This window comes from Eumetopias jubatus, unplaced genomic scaffold (assembly GCF_037043125.1).
Source record: "Eumetopias jubatus isolate StellerSeaLion01/CBP00866 unplaced genomic scaffold, mEumJub1_p1.0 scaffold_17, whole genome shotgun sequence".
Taxonomy (NCBI): Eukaryota; Metazoa; Chordata; class Mammalia; order Carnivora; family Otariidae; genus Eumetopias; species Eumetopias jubatus.
In genome coordinates, this window is record NW_028274823.1 from 19,875,296 (window position 1) to 19,894,215 (window position 18,920).

At 34.5% G+C, this 18,920-nt stretch overlaps 1 protein-coding gene across 3 annotated transcripts in view; it reads right to left on the bottom strand.

Moving 5' to 3' along the window:
* SHOC2 (SHOC2 leucine rich repeat scaffold protein) overlaps positions 1–18,920 on the bottom strand; it is an 87,203-nt gene that overhangs the window by 33,815 nt on the left and 34,468 nt on the right. For all 3 annotated transcript variants that reach the window (XM_028092004.2, XM_088019897.1, XM_028092003.2), the window contains exon 2: positions 10,335–11,279. In XM_028092004.2, the coding sequence (XP_027947805.1) occupies positions 10,335–11,037 (703 nt within the window). In that variant the 5' untranslated portion in view covers positions 11,038–11,279. The remainder of the gene's footprint in view (positions 1–10,334; positions 11,280–18,920) is intronic.

Below are 18,920 nucleotides of genomic sequence, written 5' to 3' on the forward strand. Positions count from 1 at the left end.
ATATGACTATTAAATGTAATGTAGGATTCTGGAACAGAAAAAGGACATTAGTGGAAAAATTGGTGAAATCTAAATAAAATTTGTAGTTTATACTATTGTACCAATGTAAATTTCTTGGTTTTGATCACTGCATAATGGTTGTGTAGAATGTTAATAACAGAGGAAGCTGAGTAAGGAGTACATAAGAACCCTGTGTACTGGTTTTACAACTTTTCTATAAATCTAAAATTTGTTCAAAGTGAAAAGCTTAAAAAGGATAAAATTTAAGACAAGAATAATAGCAATACATTATTATGGGATTTATAATATATGAATAAAAAGGTATGACAATAATTGCACAAAGAATGGAAGAAGTAAAAGTCTGCTATGTGATGTTCTTAGGATATATGAGAAGTGGTATAATATTTGAATGTAGACTGTTATGTAAATACTGGAGCAGATACCAAAGCAAAGTAACAAAGACATATATAACTAATATGCCAACAACTGAGAAAAATGGAATTTATAAAAATAATCAATCTAAAAGAAGGCATGAAATGAGGGGGGAAAAAATGGCACAAATAGAAAATAGTTGATTTAATCCAATCATGTTGGAAACTATATTAAATGTAAATGGTCTAAACCCTTCAAGTAAGACAAAAACTTCCAGGATTAATATGATCTCACTCATGCGGAATTTAAGAAAACAGATGAACATATGGGAAGGGGGAAAAGAAAAAAAGGAAAGAGGGAAACAAGCCATAAGAACCTCTTAACAAGAGAGAACTGAGGGTTGATGGAGGGAGGTGGGTGCAGGATGGACTAGATGGGGAATAGGAATTAGGAAGGGCATGTGTTATGATGAACATTGGGTGTTGTAAGTAAGTGATGAATCACTGAATTGTACTCCAGAAACCAATATTGCACTGTATTTAACTACCTAAAATTTAAATTAAAAAAATTTTTAAAACCTGCCAGAATTAAAAACCACAAGATCTATATGCTGTCTATAAGAAACCATTTTAAATGTAAAGACACAAAAAGGTAAAAGAATGGCAAAAGATATGTAAGTACCAATTAACAAGCAACGTGGAGTGGCTGTATTAATATCAGAAAAAATAGGATTCATAAAAAAAAAAAATTACCAGGAATGTTACCAGAAATACAAATATTTCTTAATGATACAAGTAACTTCACTGGGGAGAAAAAAAATCCTAGGTATATCTGCAAGTAGTAACAGTTTCAAAATATAAAAGCAGCAAAAATTAATAGCACTAGTGGGAGAAAAATCTATTAGTATGGTTGGCTACTTCAACACTTATTTTTTCACTAATTGAAAAAACAGTGGACAGAAAATTGATAGTGGTATAGAACGAAGGAATAATATCAACTAATGTGACCTTGCTCCAAAAAAAACCAATACAATGCATATTCTTTTCAACTGCATATAGAACATTTGGTAAAACAGGCCATATTTTATAAATCAGTAACAAAAATATTGGAAAACATCTTTTGAATGCTTGAAAATTGAACAATTCACTTCTAAATAATCCATGGGTTAGAGGAGAATAAGAGATATTTAGAAAATATTTTAAACTAGACAATAATGAAAATACAACATCAAAATTTGCATGCTGCTGCTAAAACAGTACTTGGGAGATTTATAATGAAATGCTTATATAATGAAAAGAAAGGTCTGAAATCAATCTAATAGACAAAGAAGAACATATTAAATCTAAAGAAAAAACATTTATAAATAAGGAGCAGAAAAAAAACAAAAAAGATTAAAAAAACAAAGATAATAGAACAAAAAAATAAAACCAAAAGGTTTTTTTTAAAAGACCAATAAAATTTATATATCTCTAGCCAGACTCATCAAAGAAAGACCAAATTATGAATATGAAGAATGAAAGAGAGACATGATTACAAATTATACTGATGACATTAAAAGAATAATATAGAACTATTATGAACTTTATGCCAAAAATTCAACAAATTATACAAAATAGACAAATGCTTTGACAGATTCAAACTACCAAAATTCAAATGAGAAGTAGAAAACTCAGGTAACTCTGTGTCTATTAACTAAATTAAATTAGATCAGTAATTAAAAACCTTCCTACAAAGAAAACATGTCTCCTTCTAAACATTTGAGGAAATAATACTAATTCTACACAAACTCTTGTAGAACGTAAAAGAGGAACACTTCCCAACTCATTCTATGATATGAAGCCAGAATTACTCTTACAGCAAACCATTATTTAAAAAAGAGAGAGAAAGAGTTACAGATCAATGGCCATGATGAATATAGATACAAATTCCTTAACAAAATTTTAGTATGGGTTAAATTAAATCTAGCAAAATACAAAAAGACCCTATTAAAATGTATATAGTAGGCACTCAAATACTGGTAAACAATTAGGTTTCATAAGTTGTGACCTACCCTGTGAAGTCATATGACCTTCCCTTTTGAGTCATATCAAAAATGCTTATTTTTTTTTATATGTTATTTATTTTTTTTAGAGGGAGGGAAGGACAGACGGAGAGAAAGAATCTTAAGCAGGCTCCGCACCCAGCATGGAGTCCAACTTGGGGCATCTCATGACCTTGAGATCATGATCTGAGTTGAAACCAAGAGTCTGTCACCTAACCAACTGCACCACCCAGATGCCCCTAGGAACAATAATTGTTTTTAAAATATAAGCATCTTTGGGGCACCTGGGTAGTGCAGCTGGTTAAGCAACCAGCTCGTGGTTTCGGCTCAGGTCATGATCTCAGGGTCGTGAGACAGCCCCAAGTGGGGCTCCACATTGGATTGGGGCATGGAACCTGCCTTAAGATTCTGTCCCCTTCCTCTGCCCCTCTTCCCCCACTCTCTCTCTCAAATAAATCTTAAAAACAATTTCAACTCTTGTTCCTGAACTTATAGGAATATTTTCAAATATTCAGAGATTAGCTGTATAAAAAAAATCACATCAAATCTTACTAATTTGTAAAACCACATAATTAACAAAAGCTGGAAATACCACAAGCTTGAACAGATTTAGGAACTTACATCAGAATTTCTACATTACTTAAATCTGTTTTATAGGCTTAATTTTCCCTTTCATTGCAAAGAAAATTTCAGTAGCCCTTCTAATCAAGGGCATCTCCAACTAGGCAACATGGACAAGAGTGTCTATATTCCTTTGAATGGGTAGCCTGCTGTCACTAGAATATAATTCCCTATACCTCAGCAGGGTGGAAAGTCAATTGTATCCTCTCTCCGATCCTATCAAACCCTTCTAAGATGGCTTAAGTATTATTTTCTGTTCTCTTATTGCCTCCTTTAGCAAAAACAACTTGTATAGGTTTTTGTTGTTCAGTGAAACATCTGATAATCTAATGACAATAAACTAAGTTAACAGTTCATTTCCAAGTCTCTAGAATCTCTTGAGGAGTCCCAATCAAAAGAAGTTATTTATTAACAACCATGAATTGCCTTTCCTGATTTCTTTTTCCTGCCAAACTAAGTTCCTCATTAGCCCTTGTACAAAACACTCAAGTGAGATCCATCAAATAATGCTACCTGGACAATGAAAGCAATTTTATCACTCCTGGCTGGTTCTGTCCTTAGTATTTTTATATAGATACTGATGATATATTTTTATATGTTGATTATATCACTTAACTTACAGAATATAACACAGCAGTATTTCAGTATAGTAGAAATTCTGTTTTCAGTAACTGTTACTGTGTCAAATGGGTAAAAAATTTTTGCTGATTCTAATTTCTTATAGATATGAGTGCTGTTAAGAGTTGTTTCTTTAGGGTGCCTGGGTGGCTCAGTCGTTAAGCGTCTGCCTTCGGCTCAGGTCATGATCCCAGGGTCCTGGGATCGAGTCCCATATCGGGGTCCCTGCTTGGCAGGAAGCCTGCTTCTCCCTCTTCCACTCCCCCTGCTTGTGTTCCTGCTCTCGTGCTCTCTCTGTCAAATAAATAAATAAAATCTTTAAAAAAAAAAAAAAGAATTGTTTAACATGGGTAAAAATGATATGGGTTCCCAAAAAAGTATGTATTTTAACATATCAGGTCATTCTTATAAGCAAAAAGGGTTATTTTGACAAATTCACATGAAATTGTATATTATATATAAATGATGTAGCATTTTATTGATTACACAATGTAGGAAGAATAAATTTTTTAATAAATATATCCCTTCTAACTTAGCTGTTTTTATAAAGAATAAAAAAGGGTTCATGTATAAATAAATAATAAACTAGCCCATAATTCAATGAAGAAAACTGAAGGAATATTGGAAACAGATAAAGATGGAGTTTTTTTCAAAGAGCAACCATTTCATTCCTTAGAAGAATAACACTTTTAAAACTTCATTGTCCAGAATTCCCCAAACTAAATTAATTATTCAAACTGACTATCTAATGGCCCTAACTCTAATCCACCCAGGCCAAAAAAAAAAAAATTTTTTTTTTTACAAAGACATATCTTTAACATAAAACCCAACAGAATCAGTATTTGTGTACAATGAAGAGTCTCTTTCAAGACTCCTGGGTGGCTCAGTCGTTAAGCATCTGCCTTCGGCTCAGGTCATGATCCCAGGGTCCTGGGATGGAGTCCTGCATTGGGCTCCCTGCTCAGTGGGGAGCCTGCTTCTCCCTCTCCCACTCCCCCTCTTGTGTTCCCTCTCTTGCTGTGTCTCTCTCTGTCAAATAAATAAATTAAATCTTAAAAAAGCATACAAATAAAAAAAACAAATGGTAAAAGAAGGTATGGGAGGAAGGATAGAAGACTGACCTGTAAAAGAAAGCAATGAATAGGAGTTCCATCTACTACTTAACACAAAAAGACAGGACATTTACTTTATGTGTCCATGCCTTATCACACAAAAAGGTAAATGAATATAACCAAATGAAGTTTTCTTAGCTATTCTGGTGTATTATCTCTGGCTCCTCATATGGTTACATTTACTGTCTGTTTAGTATTCTTTTACTGTTTTCTGACAGTGTTCACCCATGTGAATATGTAGCACTGGTATGAAATCACACAGCATTGGGACGCCTGGGTGGCTCAGTCATCCAGCGTCTGCCTCCAGCTCAGGTCATGATCCCAGGGTCCTGGGATCGAGTCCCACATCGGGCTCCTTGCTCAGTGAGGAGCCTGCTTCTCCTTCTCCCTCTGCTGCTCCCCCTGCTTGTGCTCTCTCTGACAAATAAATAAAAATCTTTAAAAAAAAAAAAAATCATACAGCATTAATAAAGATGCCATTAATGCTGAAACAGATAGATGTTCTGATCTTAATATAGTTCCCTAGAATGCAACGCAGCTTGTATAATGGCTAAATTCCAAATATATTATTTAAACTAAACAGCAGGCTATATTTCAAGAACTTATAATTTCTCATACTCCTCAAATATATTGCTAGATGGCATGACTGAAAGTGGTGTACTCATATGACAAGAAAATAAGCATTTAATATGCATAATATGAATCTAATATATATCTATAATAATGCAAATCTAATATATATAGAGAGAAATTTAACAAATGATAATTAGCATGTATTTTGAATTGTGAATTCCTGTTATGGGTTGCTGCAGTAAGTCAAACTACAGTAAAGGTATGTACCACTTCTGGGGAGCTTTGGGGGCTCAGTCAATTAAGCATCTGACTCTTGATTTCAGCTCAGGTCATGATCTCAGGGTTGTGAGATCGAGACCCAAGCTTAAGATCCTCTTTCTCATAGAGTTACCCTACAACCCAGCAATTGCACTACTGGGTATTTACCCCAAAGATAAACAAGTAGTGATCCGAAGGGGCACATGCACCCCAATGTTTATAGCAGCAATGTCCACAATAGCCGAACTATGGAAAGAGCCTAGATGTCCATCAACAGATGAATGGATAAAGATGTGGTGTGTATATACACAACGGAATATTATGCACCCATCAAAAAAATGAAATCTTGCCATTTGCAACAACATGGATGAAACTAGAGGGTATTATGCTAAGCGAAATGTCAATCAGATAAAGACAAGTATCACATGATCTCACTGATATGAGAAATCTGATAAACAAGACAGAGGATCATAGGGGAAGGAGGGAAAAATGAAACAAGACAAAACCAGAACGGGAAACAGACCATAAGAGACTCTTAATCAAGGGAAACAAACTGAAGGCTGCTGGAGTGGAGTGGGGTGGGAGGGATGGGGTGGCTGGGTGATGGACATTGGGGAGGGTATGTACTATGGTGAGTGCTGTGAATTGTGTAAGACTGATGAATCCTAGACCGGTACCCCTGAAACAAATAATACATTATATGTTAATAAAAAACAAAAACAAAAATACCAGAGAAAAAATGCTATGGATAATTTAATTAAAACAGCTTATTTACACACACACACACACACACAAAGATCCTCTTTCTCGCTCTCCTTCTGCCCCTCCCCCTCAAAAAAAAAGGTACAGAACACTGTAAAAAATGTCAAATTTCCATTTTACATGACCTCTGCCCATGGGTCTTAATTTGTAAACATTCTCAAAGGGCTCAGGATTTCATTTTTTGTAATTAAAAAAGCAGTAAAGCGGGGAACCTGGATGGCTCAGTCGGTTAAGCATCTGCCTTTGGCTCAGGTCATGATCCCAGGGTCCTGGATTGAGCCCCAAGTCGGGTTCCCTGCTCAGTGGGGAGTCTGCTTCTCCCTCTCCCTCTGCCCTTCCCCCTGCTTGTGTACTCTCTCTCAAATAAATAAAATCTTTTTTAAAAAAAAGCAGTAAAGATCTGCATCACAGAAAATTAACTATTTGTCTTTCCTTTATAATAAAAGATAGCTTTCAAAAATTAAAAACAAATCTATAGTCATCAAAACACTACAAAATCAAAACCACATAATACCACTTCTTACTCATGGAATGGCTATAATAAAAGAGACAACAGCAAGGATGTTGAGGATGTAGAGAAACCAGAACCCTCATATACTGTGCTGTGAACATAAAAAAGTCCAGCCACTTAGGAAACCAGTCTAGAAGTTCCTCAAAAGGTTAAACATAGAGTTACCATATGACTCAGTAATTCCACGTTTAGGTATATAACCCAAGTGAAATGAAAACAAATGTCCACACAAAAACTCGGATACAAGTGTTCATAGTAATTTTATTTGCAACAGCCAGAAAATGGAAACAACCCAAATGTTCAACTGATGAATGGGCAAATAAAATGTGGTATATGCACAGAATGGAGTATTATTCAGCAATAAGAAAGAATGAAGTACTGATATATACTACAACCTGGAGGAATTTTGGAAAACATGCTAAGGGAAAGAAGCCAGTCACCAAAGACCACATATTGTAGGATTCCATTTATATGAAATGTCCAGAAGAGGTGAATCCATAGAAACAGAAAGTAAACTAGTGTCTGCCTAGGGCTAAGGGGTTTCAAGAAAACAGAGAAGGGGTAACTGCTAAAGTGTACAGAGTTTCTTTTTAGAGGGATAAAAATGTTATAAGATTGTTTGTGATGTTTGTGTACACAAACAGCAATTCAACTCTGAATATGCTGAAACCCACTGAACTGTACACTTTAAATGTATGAACTGTATGGTATGTGAATTATATCTTCATTAAGCCACTAACATCTTCCTCCCTCAAAAAAAAAAAAAAAAAACAAGCAATGGCTTTTAACTGCAGCTACAGACACAATAACCAAGCTTATTCTTTGAGAAGTACAGATCCCCGGAACCTGCCAGACTACTAAGTCATAAACTATGAGAGTGGGATCCACTCTTCTAGACTAGTGGGGGTAGTACAGTTAAGACCTAGGTTAAAATCCTGACATGACTTTTTTTTTTTAAGATTTTATTTTTTGAGAGAGAGAGAACAGAGCAGAAGGGAGGGGCAGAGACAGAAGCAGGCTCTCCGCTGAGCAGGGAGCCCGATGTGGGGCTCAATCCTGGAACCCTGGGCCACCAAGGCGGGGCCCCCCCTTAGCTGCATGACTTTTAGTAAATTATCTAATCTCTACATTTTCAGTTCCTACTTCATACAATGGAGGAAGAAGTGTCTATTTCCTTGGGTTAACTGTAAAAACTTAATGAGATAAAATATGCAAAGTATACCATGACATACTGTGCTCAAACAACAGCTATTATTATGATTATGTTGTTTTTACTGGACATTTTCTTGTTCTTTATAGGGAAAAGATAAAGCAGATTTCTGCAATGTTTGCCCCAAATCCATGCATCTAAGTTAAACCTTGTAAGTCTTAACCCCTTTTAAGAAATATTAACTTTTATCTTTAAAATCAGTTTATTGTCTACCTGATGCCCTGCTTGGAATAAAGTAACATTTATGAAGTTACTATTTTTACAAAAATACAAAAATTACAACACAAACTTTAATAATGCCACTAACTGTGGGAGGGTACTCCTTAAACAAATCCAAAGGTTATTTTTAAAATTACAAACTTAGGAATAAAGGTCAAAAGATTAGGCAGACACAACCATTTAATTAAAATTTGCCAATTTTTAAAAATACATTCACTTTAGTAAAAATGCTGTATCTATATGCTATGAACAAACTGCAGTAAATTTAAAATCCTATAATTTCAGGGCGCCTGGGTGGTTCCATCAGTTCAGCAACTGCCTTTAGCTCAGGTCATGATCCTGGAGTGCCAGGATCGAGTCCTGCATGGGGTTCCCTGCTCAGTGGGCAGTCTATTTCTCTCTCTGACCCTCCCCCCTCTTGTGCTCTCTAATAAATAAAATATTTTTTAAAAAAAATAATAAAACCCTATAGTTTTTTTTTTAAAGATTTTATTTATTTATTTGAGAGAATGAGACAGAGAGAGAGAGAGCATGAGAGAGGGAAGGGCCAGAGGGAGAAGCAGACTCTCCACTGACCATGAAGCCTGATGCGGGACTCGATCCTGGGACTCCAGGATCATGACCTGAGCCAAAGGCAATCGCTTAACCAACTGGGCCACCCAGACACCCCAAAAATCCTATAATTTCTTATGTAAGAAATGTACGTTCTTAATTCCTAGGTAATTTGATAACATCTCTATGGAAAGACATCCTAAATAGGACTCTCATGAATTAAAGCCAACTTTTTCAGATGGAGGATAACACATGCACAAAATAATAAGAACAAAAACAGGAAATAACGTGATATTTTGATATTTTTGTATAAAAATTTAGCATTTCTCTTTTCTTTAGCAATTCTATTTCAGAATGAAACATATATACTGGTGAAATTTTAACTGAATCTGGTATGAAATCAAAAGTCAATCAACAACCACATTTCTATCTGAAGACATGAAAAGGAGTATTTCCATTCAGATTCCTGAGGATATTTTAGTATCTCATAAGTGACACACTTTCAAAGTACAGTTTGGGAAAATCTATCATGGATTTTCTAAATACATTTAATGAAACCAAAACTAAATTAAGATTTTGTGTCTGGTGAGAGTTAAATGTAGAAAAACACCATACCTAAAACTTAAACTGTATCTTTTTCAAAACTAAATAAATTTTTAAACACACCTACAGAATATTATCTCTACAAACCTGCAGTTCCTCAAGTTTCCTTTGTCACCCACTATAAGACCAATGCTCAAGCAACAATATTTTTAATCACCTATTTTATTCAGAATATATCTGCCTTTCATAAGAAAACCTTCCTTAAAAAGTTACATAATAACTTTTATGCCAATTTTTTTAAATGTTCTAAAACGAGCCCACAAATACCTTTATCAATTTCTCAAAACTGGTAAGTCAAGGTTTACTATATTCCCTAATTAAAAAATAAAAATATTTTTACTGAGTTGTTACATATATATTTTTTTTCTGTTTTTTATACTACTACCATTCTTTTGCTTTTTTTTTTTTTAACAAGGCTCTGATATGCCAATCTTTTGTAGTAAATTATGTAGGACAGTCATGTGAATTTACACATTTTTCAGATAAAGAAGGAAATGTGAAAGAACTGGAAAATGTAGCCTCAATGAATCTACTATACTTTTTAAATATTTTTAAAATAGGTGGTAACAAGTTAAAAATTTGGGAAACATTTTTTTATTGCTACAAATTCACCTTTTCTCCAGTGAAAATGAAAGCAGAATAGGTTTATGTGAAAGAGGCCCAACTACATCTATATTCTAACTCACTTTCTTAAGTTTATAACATAAGCTCAAACCATACATTAAAATTGCTAAAATTAAATAAAGTAAAACATAAAGAAGATGAAATGTAGAAACCAGCTGTTTTAGGCAAGTATCAGATATTTTCTGATATGGAAAAGCACTTGACAAAATTATCTGGCATAATAAATACTACAAATAGTAGTAACCCAAGGTCTCTTACCAATTTCAGCAGGTAGTTGTTTGATTTTGTTCTCTCGAATGCTAAGCATGCTGAGTTTTGACAGATTTTTGATGTCCTTTTCCACAGTAGTTATACGATTAAAGCGAAGGTAAAGAGTGGTGAGAGAATCTAGTCTATACACCACTGAAGGAATTTCTCTCAGTTTATTATGCCGTAAATCAAGCATCCGCAGCTTCTTCAAGTTATCAAGAGAGTCAGGCAAACTGGTAAGTGAGTTTTCATTTAGAGCCAGTGTCATGAGATTTACTAGACAGCCCACCTCCGCTGGGAGGGACTGCAATTTGTTGCTATATAAATAAAGTTCTGTTAATTGAGTCAACTCTTTGATTGATGATGGCAATATGTGTATAGACCTCTTGGATAAGTCCAAACGCATTGAATTCTCTTCCCGGCATTTGTTGAGCTCTTTAATCACCTCTGCATTGCTAGATTTTTTTCTAGTCCCAGGTGCTGGATTTGGCCGTTTGATCGTATTGTCAACTGAAAAAGCCACCCCTGGTTGGGCAGCACTGGAGTCCTTCTTTCCATCTTTGGCATCTTTCCCTTTGGTCTTAGGTTCTTTTTCTTTGCTCTCTTTCCCAAAACCTCCAGAGGCTTTTGCCTCTTTTTCTCTTTCCTTGGCTGATGGCACTTTGGGATCTTTCTCTTTAGAGTCTTTTTCTTTTCCTAAACTACTACTCATGATGACTCAAGCTTGGGCAAAAACTACATGAACTCCTTCGTTTTATTTGCCAACAACAGTAAATGGAATTCAAAGATGAAGAGACAAAGATCCTACACAATCAAAAAAGGTGTTGGCTTGAAGAAGTAATCACCATGGAGTAATGGCCATCTGCTACATGTTGGATCTAAAAGCACTATGCCCATTTCTGATAACTTGTTCCAACGGGTAAAATGGTGCTGGTCAATGATTCATTAGAATTCCTGAAATACAATACAAAAAGAATATTAAATTACTTTAGATTAATATATTAAGTAAATGGGCTCCGAAAAACAATCTTACTGAAACTTTGGCCATTTTTCTATGATTTGATGCAGTAAATATTTACTGAACACTTTCTACTATGCAAAATTCATTGAAAAACTATAAAAATTGATAGGGCAGGCCCCTATCTTCAAGGACTTTACAATCTAACAAGAAGAGGTAAGGTAACCATACAAGTTACTATAAGTCTGTAAAAACAGAAGTGGGAGAAATCATAATAGCAGCTAATGTTTGAGTGCTTTCTATGTACAAGCACTACTGTAAGAAATTTACAAATATTAATTTAATACACATAACAGTCCAAGAGATCAACTGTTGTTCCTATTTAGGGACACCAAGGCACAGAAATACTTTTAAGTAACTAGTCCTGTGATCTTGGAAAAGCAACAGAGTTGAGATTCCAATGTATATATCCACAGCCTGTGTTCCTAACCACTACACTAAAACTGCTCTATCTGCAACTAACTGCCTGACAGCTTTAGGTAACAGAAAGGATTTCAAAGGCTCTAATGATAGAATCAAGAGCAGTCTCAGAAAAGAACAAAATGGCAAAGTGAAATATATATGGAGCACAGCAAACAGTTTAAAAAAAAGACATTAAGAATCTGTACTTTAATAAGCATTCTAGGTGATTCCGATGCAGGTAGATCTAGGGATCACCTTGAGAAACAAAGAGCAATCTCCAGTTATGTCTATAAACTAGAAACTGAATGGTGATAAGAATTCTGAAGGGTTCTAAAAAGTAGAAAAAGTTCACTGGTAAAATGACTGACCAAAAGGAATTACAAAGGCTGAAAAGATGAGTAAAATCTTTGTGAAGGAGTCAGTCCTCCCTAAGCATTTTGAAATTTAAAATATAATTTGTATCTTGTGACTCTGTTATTAATTTTATTTTTTTTATTTGAGAGAGAGAGAATGAGAGATAGAGAGCACGAGAGGGAGGAGGGTCAGAGAGAGAAGCAGACTCCCTGCTGAGCAGGGAGCCCGACGAGGGACTCAATCCCTGGGACTCCAGGATCATGACCTGAGCCGAAGGCAGTCGCTTTACCAACTGAGCCACCCAGGCGCCCCCTGTTATTAATTTTATAAGTAACTGATCTTTATGTGGTAGTAGAGCTTAAAGATTAAAGACAAAATGATTAACATCCTACCTGATTAGCTTAAGGGGTTAAAGAAAAAGTTAAAATTTTATGAAACCACCAAAAGTATTTGATAGTCTAAGTGCACAGGATCCTGCTAAGAATTTCTATACAGAGGATGTGAGCCCTACCCTTATACAAGGTTACAGTTTAATAAAACAGCCAAAACACTCACATGTAACAACATAAAATAGTATAGTAAATCCTCAAACAATGACATATGCTATTGCTCTTTTGAGAAAACTGACATCGGTCAAAATGTCGGAGAAAGGCCGTGTACAGAAGTACAAGCAAGTAAAGACAAGGTGGCAAATCAATCCAGTTAGACACAATGAAAGGGTAACTTAGGCCAAGAATACGGAATGATCTTAGTTTGCCATAGGAAAGTGAAAAGGTGGAACTTTGCTGAAGCAAAGTCTCAGGGGTGCAGTAGTAATAGGAGCTGGGTAGAAGATTAATGATCTGTAAATTCCAGACTAGAGTTTGAACTTTATCAGCCTATAAGATTCCAGTTAAATAAACATGATATTTTTGCTAGCGCATCAGAAAAGTTATTATCTCCCCACTACTCACCACCCCTTCAAAAGGAGAAAATAATTATTTTGATCTACAATGGAGAAAGACTAAGAAAACCTTCAGAGATACTGATTGAGAAAGCAATGCTGATGAGCCAAAATGAAAGCACATTTATTAAAATGATACAACAGTGAATAATGGGAGTATATATACACAGATGACAGAATACAGACACTGTTATCAATTTGTATGTAAGAAATGTCATTATGCCAGGTTTCTGAAAATCAAATTTCTATTTAGCAAGATATGTACTAAATCTCAAGCGAGATACAGATGGTATAAAAAAGATGTTACATATTAAAGAACAAATCTAGCCTCTCACAAAGTATACTAGCATTAAAGTTTTTTAATGCTTCTACTTAATAATTAGATCTAAGAGCATTTTTATGAGTTAAAAATAACATTTTTCTAAACACACAACTGGCATTTTTAAAGATGGAATCCTTGATCTCCTATTCTGATGTTTCCTAAACTTCTCTAATAAAAAAATAAACTAAACTAAACTTGGGATATTGGTTTAAAAAAAATAAATTCCCAGGCTCTACCCTAAACCACTGAACTGGAATCTTTAGGAAGAGGAATCTAGGAAACATCTGTTTTAGTAAGAAATGTCTCAGCAAATGCTTATCAAGTTTGGAAATACAGGATATAACCAAATCTGAACACTGAACATCTGAACACTAGTATATTTACTATTGTATTTCTTAAGTATTATTCTAAAAATGAAAATTGAGAGGGTAGCCAGTGAGTTCAAGCCCTACAATGGGTGTAGAGATTACTTAAAAAAAATAAAATGAAAACCAAAGAACTACATAAATATTTGTATGTTATATACATGATACTACTATAAATGTTAAAAATGGTTCCATAAAAAAAAAATAAAAATGAAAATTGAGGATAAAGGAATGGGTCAGGGAAGAAATTGTATTAATGACAAAACAAGTTATTAATAATTTAGTTTCCATTGAAGTTTGAAAAGGGACTTCCCATAATATATAAATACCATAATATATTTGAAGCTCATTCTAGAGATATTTGAACTATTTGACAGTTTCCCTGCAAGAGTGATGGATTTGAACTGACCCCACATACTCATCCTATAATTCTTATACCTAATGAGATTTATTGGTATACAGTTCAGTTACTGTTCATAAAAATACAACTAGTTACAGAGAACAGAATTTGGACTTTGACATAACCATACTGAAAGGAATTAACTAATCAGGCTTCACTATTAACTAAAAAATTTTCACATCCAGTAAAAATATGTGTTGTCTAAGATAACTAACAAATCACTTGACAGTCTCAAATTAAGTTCTGGGTCTAATCCAGATCTGAATCAGGTGACACAACTAAACTTTTTTGGACAAGAAAAATAGTATTGGGAGTAATCTTTCATGTTTCTTGGAAATAAACTAATCAACAGATTTTTTAAAAATCCCTTTATAACATTGTGGGAGACGGTTATATTTGCACAAAATTTGACTCTTGCACCCAGTTATGTAATAGAAAGTGACAGTACCCATTCTAAAAATGCTTAAAATCTACTGAAAAAGCGTAAAATCGCACCAATTACTAAGCTGAGGCTAGCAATGGTGTTTTTATATTGGGATCTTCATCACTCCCGAAGATTCCTCTATTCCCTACCACCTAATAACTACCATACATACAGCACTTGACACGAACTTTTATCTTATTTCAAATTTTCACAACCACATCAAGAAAGATATTAAAAGTGTCTCTACTTGGTTTCTTGAGTCCATTTTATCATCTGTCCAAAAATGATACAAAATATTACCAATTCTATCTGTTGGCAGAAGTCATTTTTTCTCAGGTACTTAGTTGTGTTCTAAATTATGAAAACTCTCAACTTCAAATTCCTAAGGAGAAGAGTTCCTCTATTTCCAATTTATAGACAAGAAAATTGAGGCATTATAGTCAGATACCTGGTAAGTAAGGAAAAATTCAAAACCAGGTCTAACTGACTCTAAGCCCATATATGTTCTTTCCACTGTACCATGCTGTATTTCAAAGACAGCTATCCAAATCATAATTGTATGAGGATGCTGATTACAACACTTTAGGCCTCAATACCTTCTAAGCCAGGGGTCGGCATACTTTTCCTGTAAAGGACCATATATTAAATGCTTTGTGGGCCAGAAGTTCTATTACAGGTGCTCAATTCCATCACTTTAGCATGAAAACAGCTAGAGAGCTGTAAATGACTACATGAGGCTGTGTTTCAATAAAAGTTTACCAAAAGAGGCCACATACTGAATTTGGCCCTCCGGTGACAAGTTTTCCAGGTCACTGTTTCATATTTCAAATCATTCCTTTCAGGAACTGTATCTTGTATGCAAACTGGATGTAAAAAGTAAAAAAAAAAAAAAAAAAAAGTCCTTGTTCTTATAATACACTCAACATTACTCTTAGTTATTTCTAAAATAGCGACAATTTCCTAAAATCTAGGGGAAGGAGGACTGGAGGGGAGATGCAAGTGAGAAAGCACTAGCCTAACAAAATCTATTCTTGGTATAGACTACAATGATAATCATCACATGTAACAATTATTTTTAAAAAACTCATCAATAGGCCACATACACTAAATATCTTCCTTAGTCTTACCTTAAATGTGAATGTGAAAGCTGTACAATACTGGATCTTGAATTATAATGAACAGGACTTCTAGTTCCAAACAAGATGGAATAAGCCCATTTTACCCTGTTCCTCCCATTAATTATAACCTAAAACCCTGGACAAAATACATAAAGCAACTAGCAGAAGATTCTGAAAAGTAGAGAAAAGAAGGTACAGTGGCTAAGGACTCTGGCTCAAGGATAGATAACCTGCGAGTGAGTTCTCTGGGGGTTTTTTTGTTCTTGTTTCCTACATATCCCGGCCTGGCAGTAGAGAAGCGCATAATCCAAAAACACCAGTAGGTACCTACCAAAAAAAAGGTCCAAGAAAAGTTCTCTCTCTCTAGTCAAAGGACTATGAAGAGAATGAAAAGAAGCTACAGTTTGGAAGAAAATGTATCCGAGATATATAAAGAAGTCCTTTAAATAGTAAGAAAACAATCAATGCAATCAGAAAAGGGGTGAAAGACTTGTAGTGACACTCCAATAAAGACATACACGTAAAGATGTTCAATATCATTAGTCGTTAGGGAAACGCAAATATAACTGCATGTCTATTAGAAGAGCTAAAATAAAAAATATCGATGATACCAAGTGCTGGTGAAAATGTGGAGAAACTGGATCAATCACTCATTGCTGATGAGAATGTATATTGGTACAGCCATTCTGGAAAACAATTTGGCAATTTCTCATAAACATACAACCCAGAAATTATACCCACAGGTGTTTATCCTAGAGAAATGAAAACTTAGGGTGACACAAAAACATGTATACAAACATTTATAGCAGCTTTATTTGTAATGCCCCAAAAGTAGAAACAACCCCAATGCCTTTTATTGGGTAAACTGATAAACTGTGGTACATCCACACAATAGAATACTGTTTAACAATAAAAAGGAAAAGGAACAAACTATCCTTGCACACAAAAACTGGGATGGATCTCAAGGGCACTATGCTGAGTGAAAAAGTATCAAAAAGTTAGTATGTGTGATTCTGTATGATTCTGTTCATATAGTATTTTTAAATGACAAAATTATACTTATGGAGAGCAAATCAGTGGTCGCTATGGCTTACGGTTGCATGAGAGTATGACTATAAAGGGGTAGCATGTGCGAGCTTCTTTGAACTGATGAAACAGTTGCGTACTTTGTGTGGTGGTTATAAGAATCTGTACAAGTTTTCGGGGCGCCTGGGTGGCTCAGTCAGTTGAGCATCCAACTTTTGGTTTCAACTCAGGTCATGATCTCAGGGTCTTGGGATCAAGCCCCACATTGGGCTCTGAGTTCAGCAGGGAGCCTGCTTGAGATTCTCATTCTCCCTCTCCCACGGTTCCTCTGCCCCCCTGCTCTCTCTAAAATAAATACCTAAGTCTTAAAAAAAAAAAAAAAAAAAAAGAATCTGTACAAGTTTTCAAATTTCATAGGACTATCAACATCCTCCCCTCCGAAAAAAGACTGCGTGGAAAAACAGGTAAAATCTCAGACTGTAGTTTACTTAACAGTAATGTACCAATGTCAATTTCCTGATTTTGATAAGTGTACTATAGTTACGTAAGATGTTATTATTGGTGGATAATAAGTGAAAAGTACAAGGGAACTCTCTGTACTATTTTTAAAAATTCTATCAGTCCACAATTATTTCAAAAGAAAAATGTAAACAATAAAATACAATGGTCAACACAAATTTACCATATGTAAATTATAAAAAAGCACACTGAGTTTTTTCAATAAAATGGAAGTTTAAAAACCACATTTTGGAAAAAAACATTTTGAAAATAACAATTTTTTAAAAAATAAATGAGTAACAACTCGTATTAGCTAGAAAAAGATTTTTCCCAATCTTGTTCAGTATCAGATAAAAAAATACCCATTCACAGATACCATTCAATTTGGGAAGGTAGATATTTCATAAACATTACCAGGAAAGAAAAGATTCTAAGTACAAATACATTTAAATACACTATATTATGATAATATAGTTATCATTCATAAAATAATGGTGAGTAAATCAAGAACACCCTAAGCATACATTCCCCTCTGTCTTCTAGATAAAGTTAAAAGGTAATTTAACTAGAATTAGTTCAAGGGTTTGGCCATTATACATCAAAATACTCAGTAACTCCAGTTTTACTTGTCACCATATCTAACATAAACTGACCTTTTAGTAAAAAAAGAAAAATTAAATGGAATGAAATGAAAAAAATATCTGCAATGTTACCAGACATGCTACCCTAAGTCTGAGGTACAACCTGCCAATATCCAGTAAGCAGTGTTGTGCTAATGTCACACCACTGCTCTTAGAATTTGAGGGTCAAATTAAAAGGACAGTTCCAATAGTTCCTTTGTTGGAAATAGAGAATTTCATTATTTTGTAATCCATCTGATAAGATTTAAATGTAAGTGATATAACTGACATGTATTACAGAATCAAAGGTGAACATTACTGTAGAAAAATAAAAGGTAAAAAAATAAAAAAAGAAAGAAAAAGAAAAGGTAAATGAGTTCTAACTATATTAGGAGGCAGGGAGCCAGAGACTAGTCTGGAGCACAGTTCTGGCAATATGGTAAAGAAGCAATGCAGAGAAACTTTAGTTACTCAGGCATTTTTATAAACGATACACATATGGAAGATGAATACTAGTAAGACATAAACAGTTCCTAAATGGCAGTCCAAAGACGACTTCAAGCAAAAGAAATACTACAATTGCCTCACATAAGCATTTAACAAAATATATACTGAACCCCTCTGTGTGCCAGGCATCATGCTAAGTGCTGAATTAAAAAAACAGACATGGTTCCTGTCCTCGAAGTGCTTACAGTCAGGTAGAAAAACGAAACAAATAAAAAAGCATTCCATAAAGAGAAAATAAGATGTAAAGGCTGAGATATGCAAGAACATTATGAGATAGAGGAGCTAAATGGAGGCCAATGTTTCACTGATACAAGATCAGACTGTAATTAAAAGAACAAGATTATGCAGGATTTTGTAGCCATCATGAGCACAGATTCTCTTCTACACCATTCAACGGTTTAAAGAGAATAACATGATCTATGTTTTTAATCTCTCTCACAGTATTGTACAGAGAATGGATTTCAAGGGAAAGAGTAAAAGCAGGAAACCAATTAGAAGACTATTACAGTAACTAGGTGGGACTTGATCCTTACACTAACATATTACACAATAGATAAAGTGGATACAATCAAGAAATCTTTAGTAGGGAAACTAACAA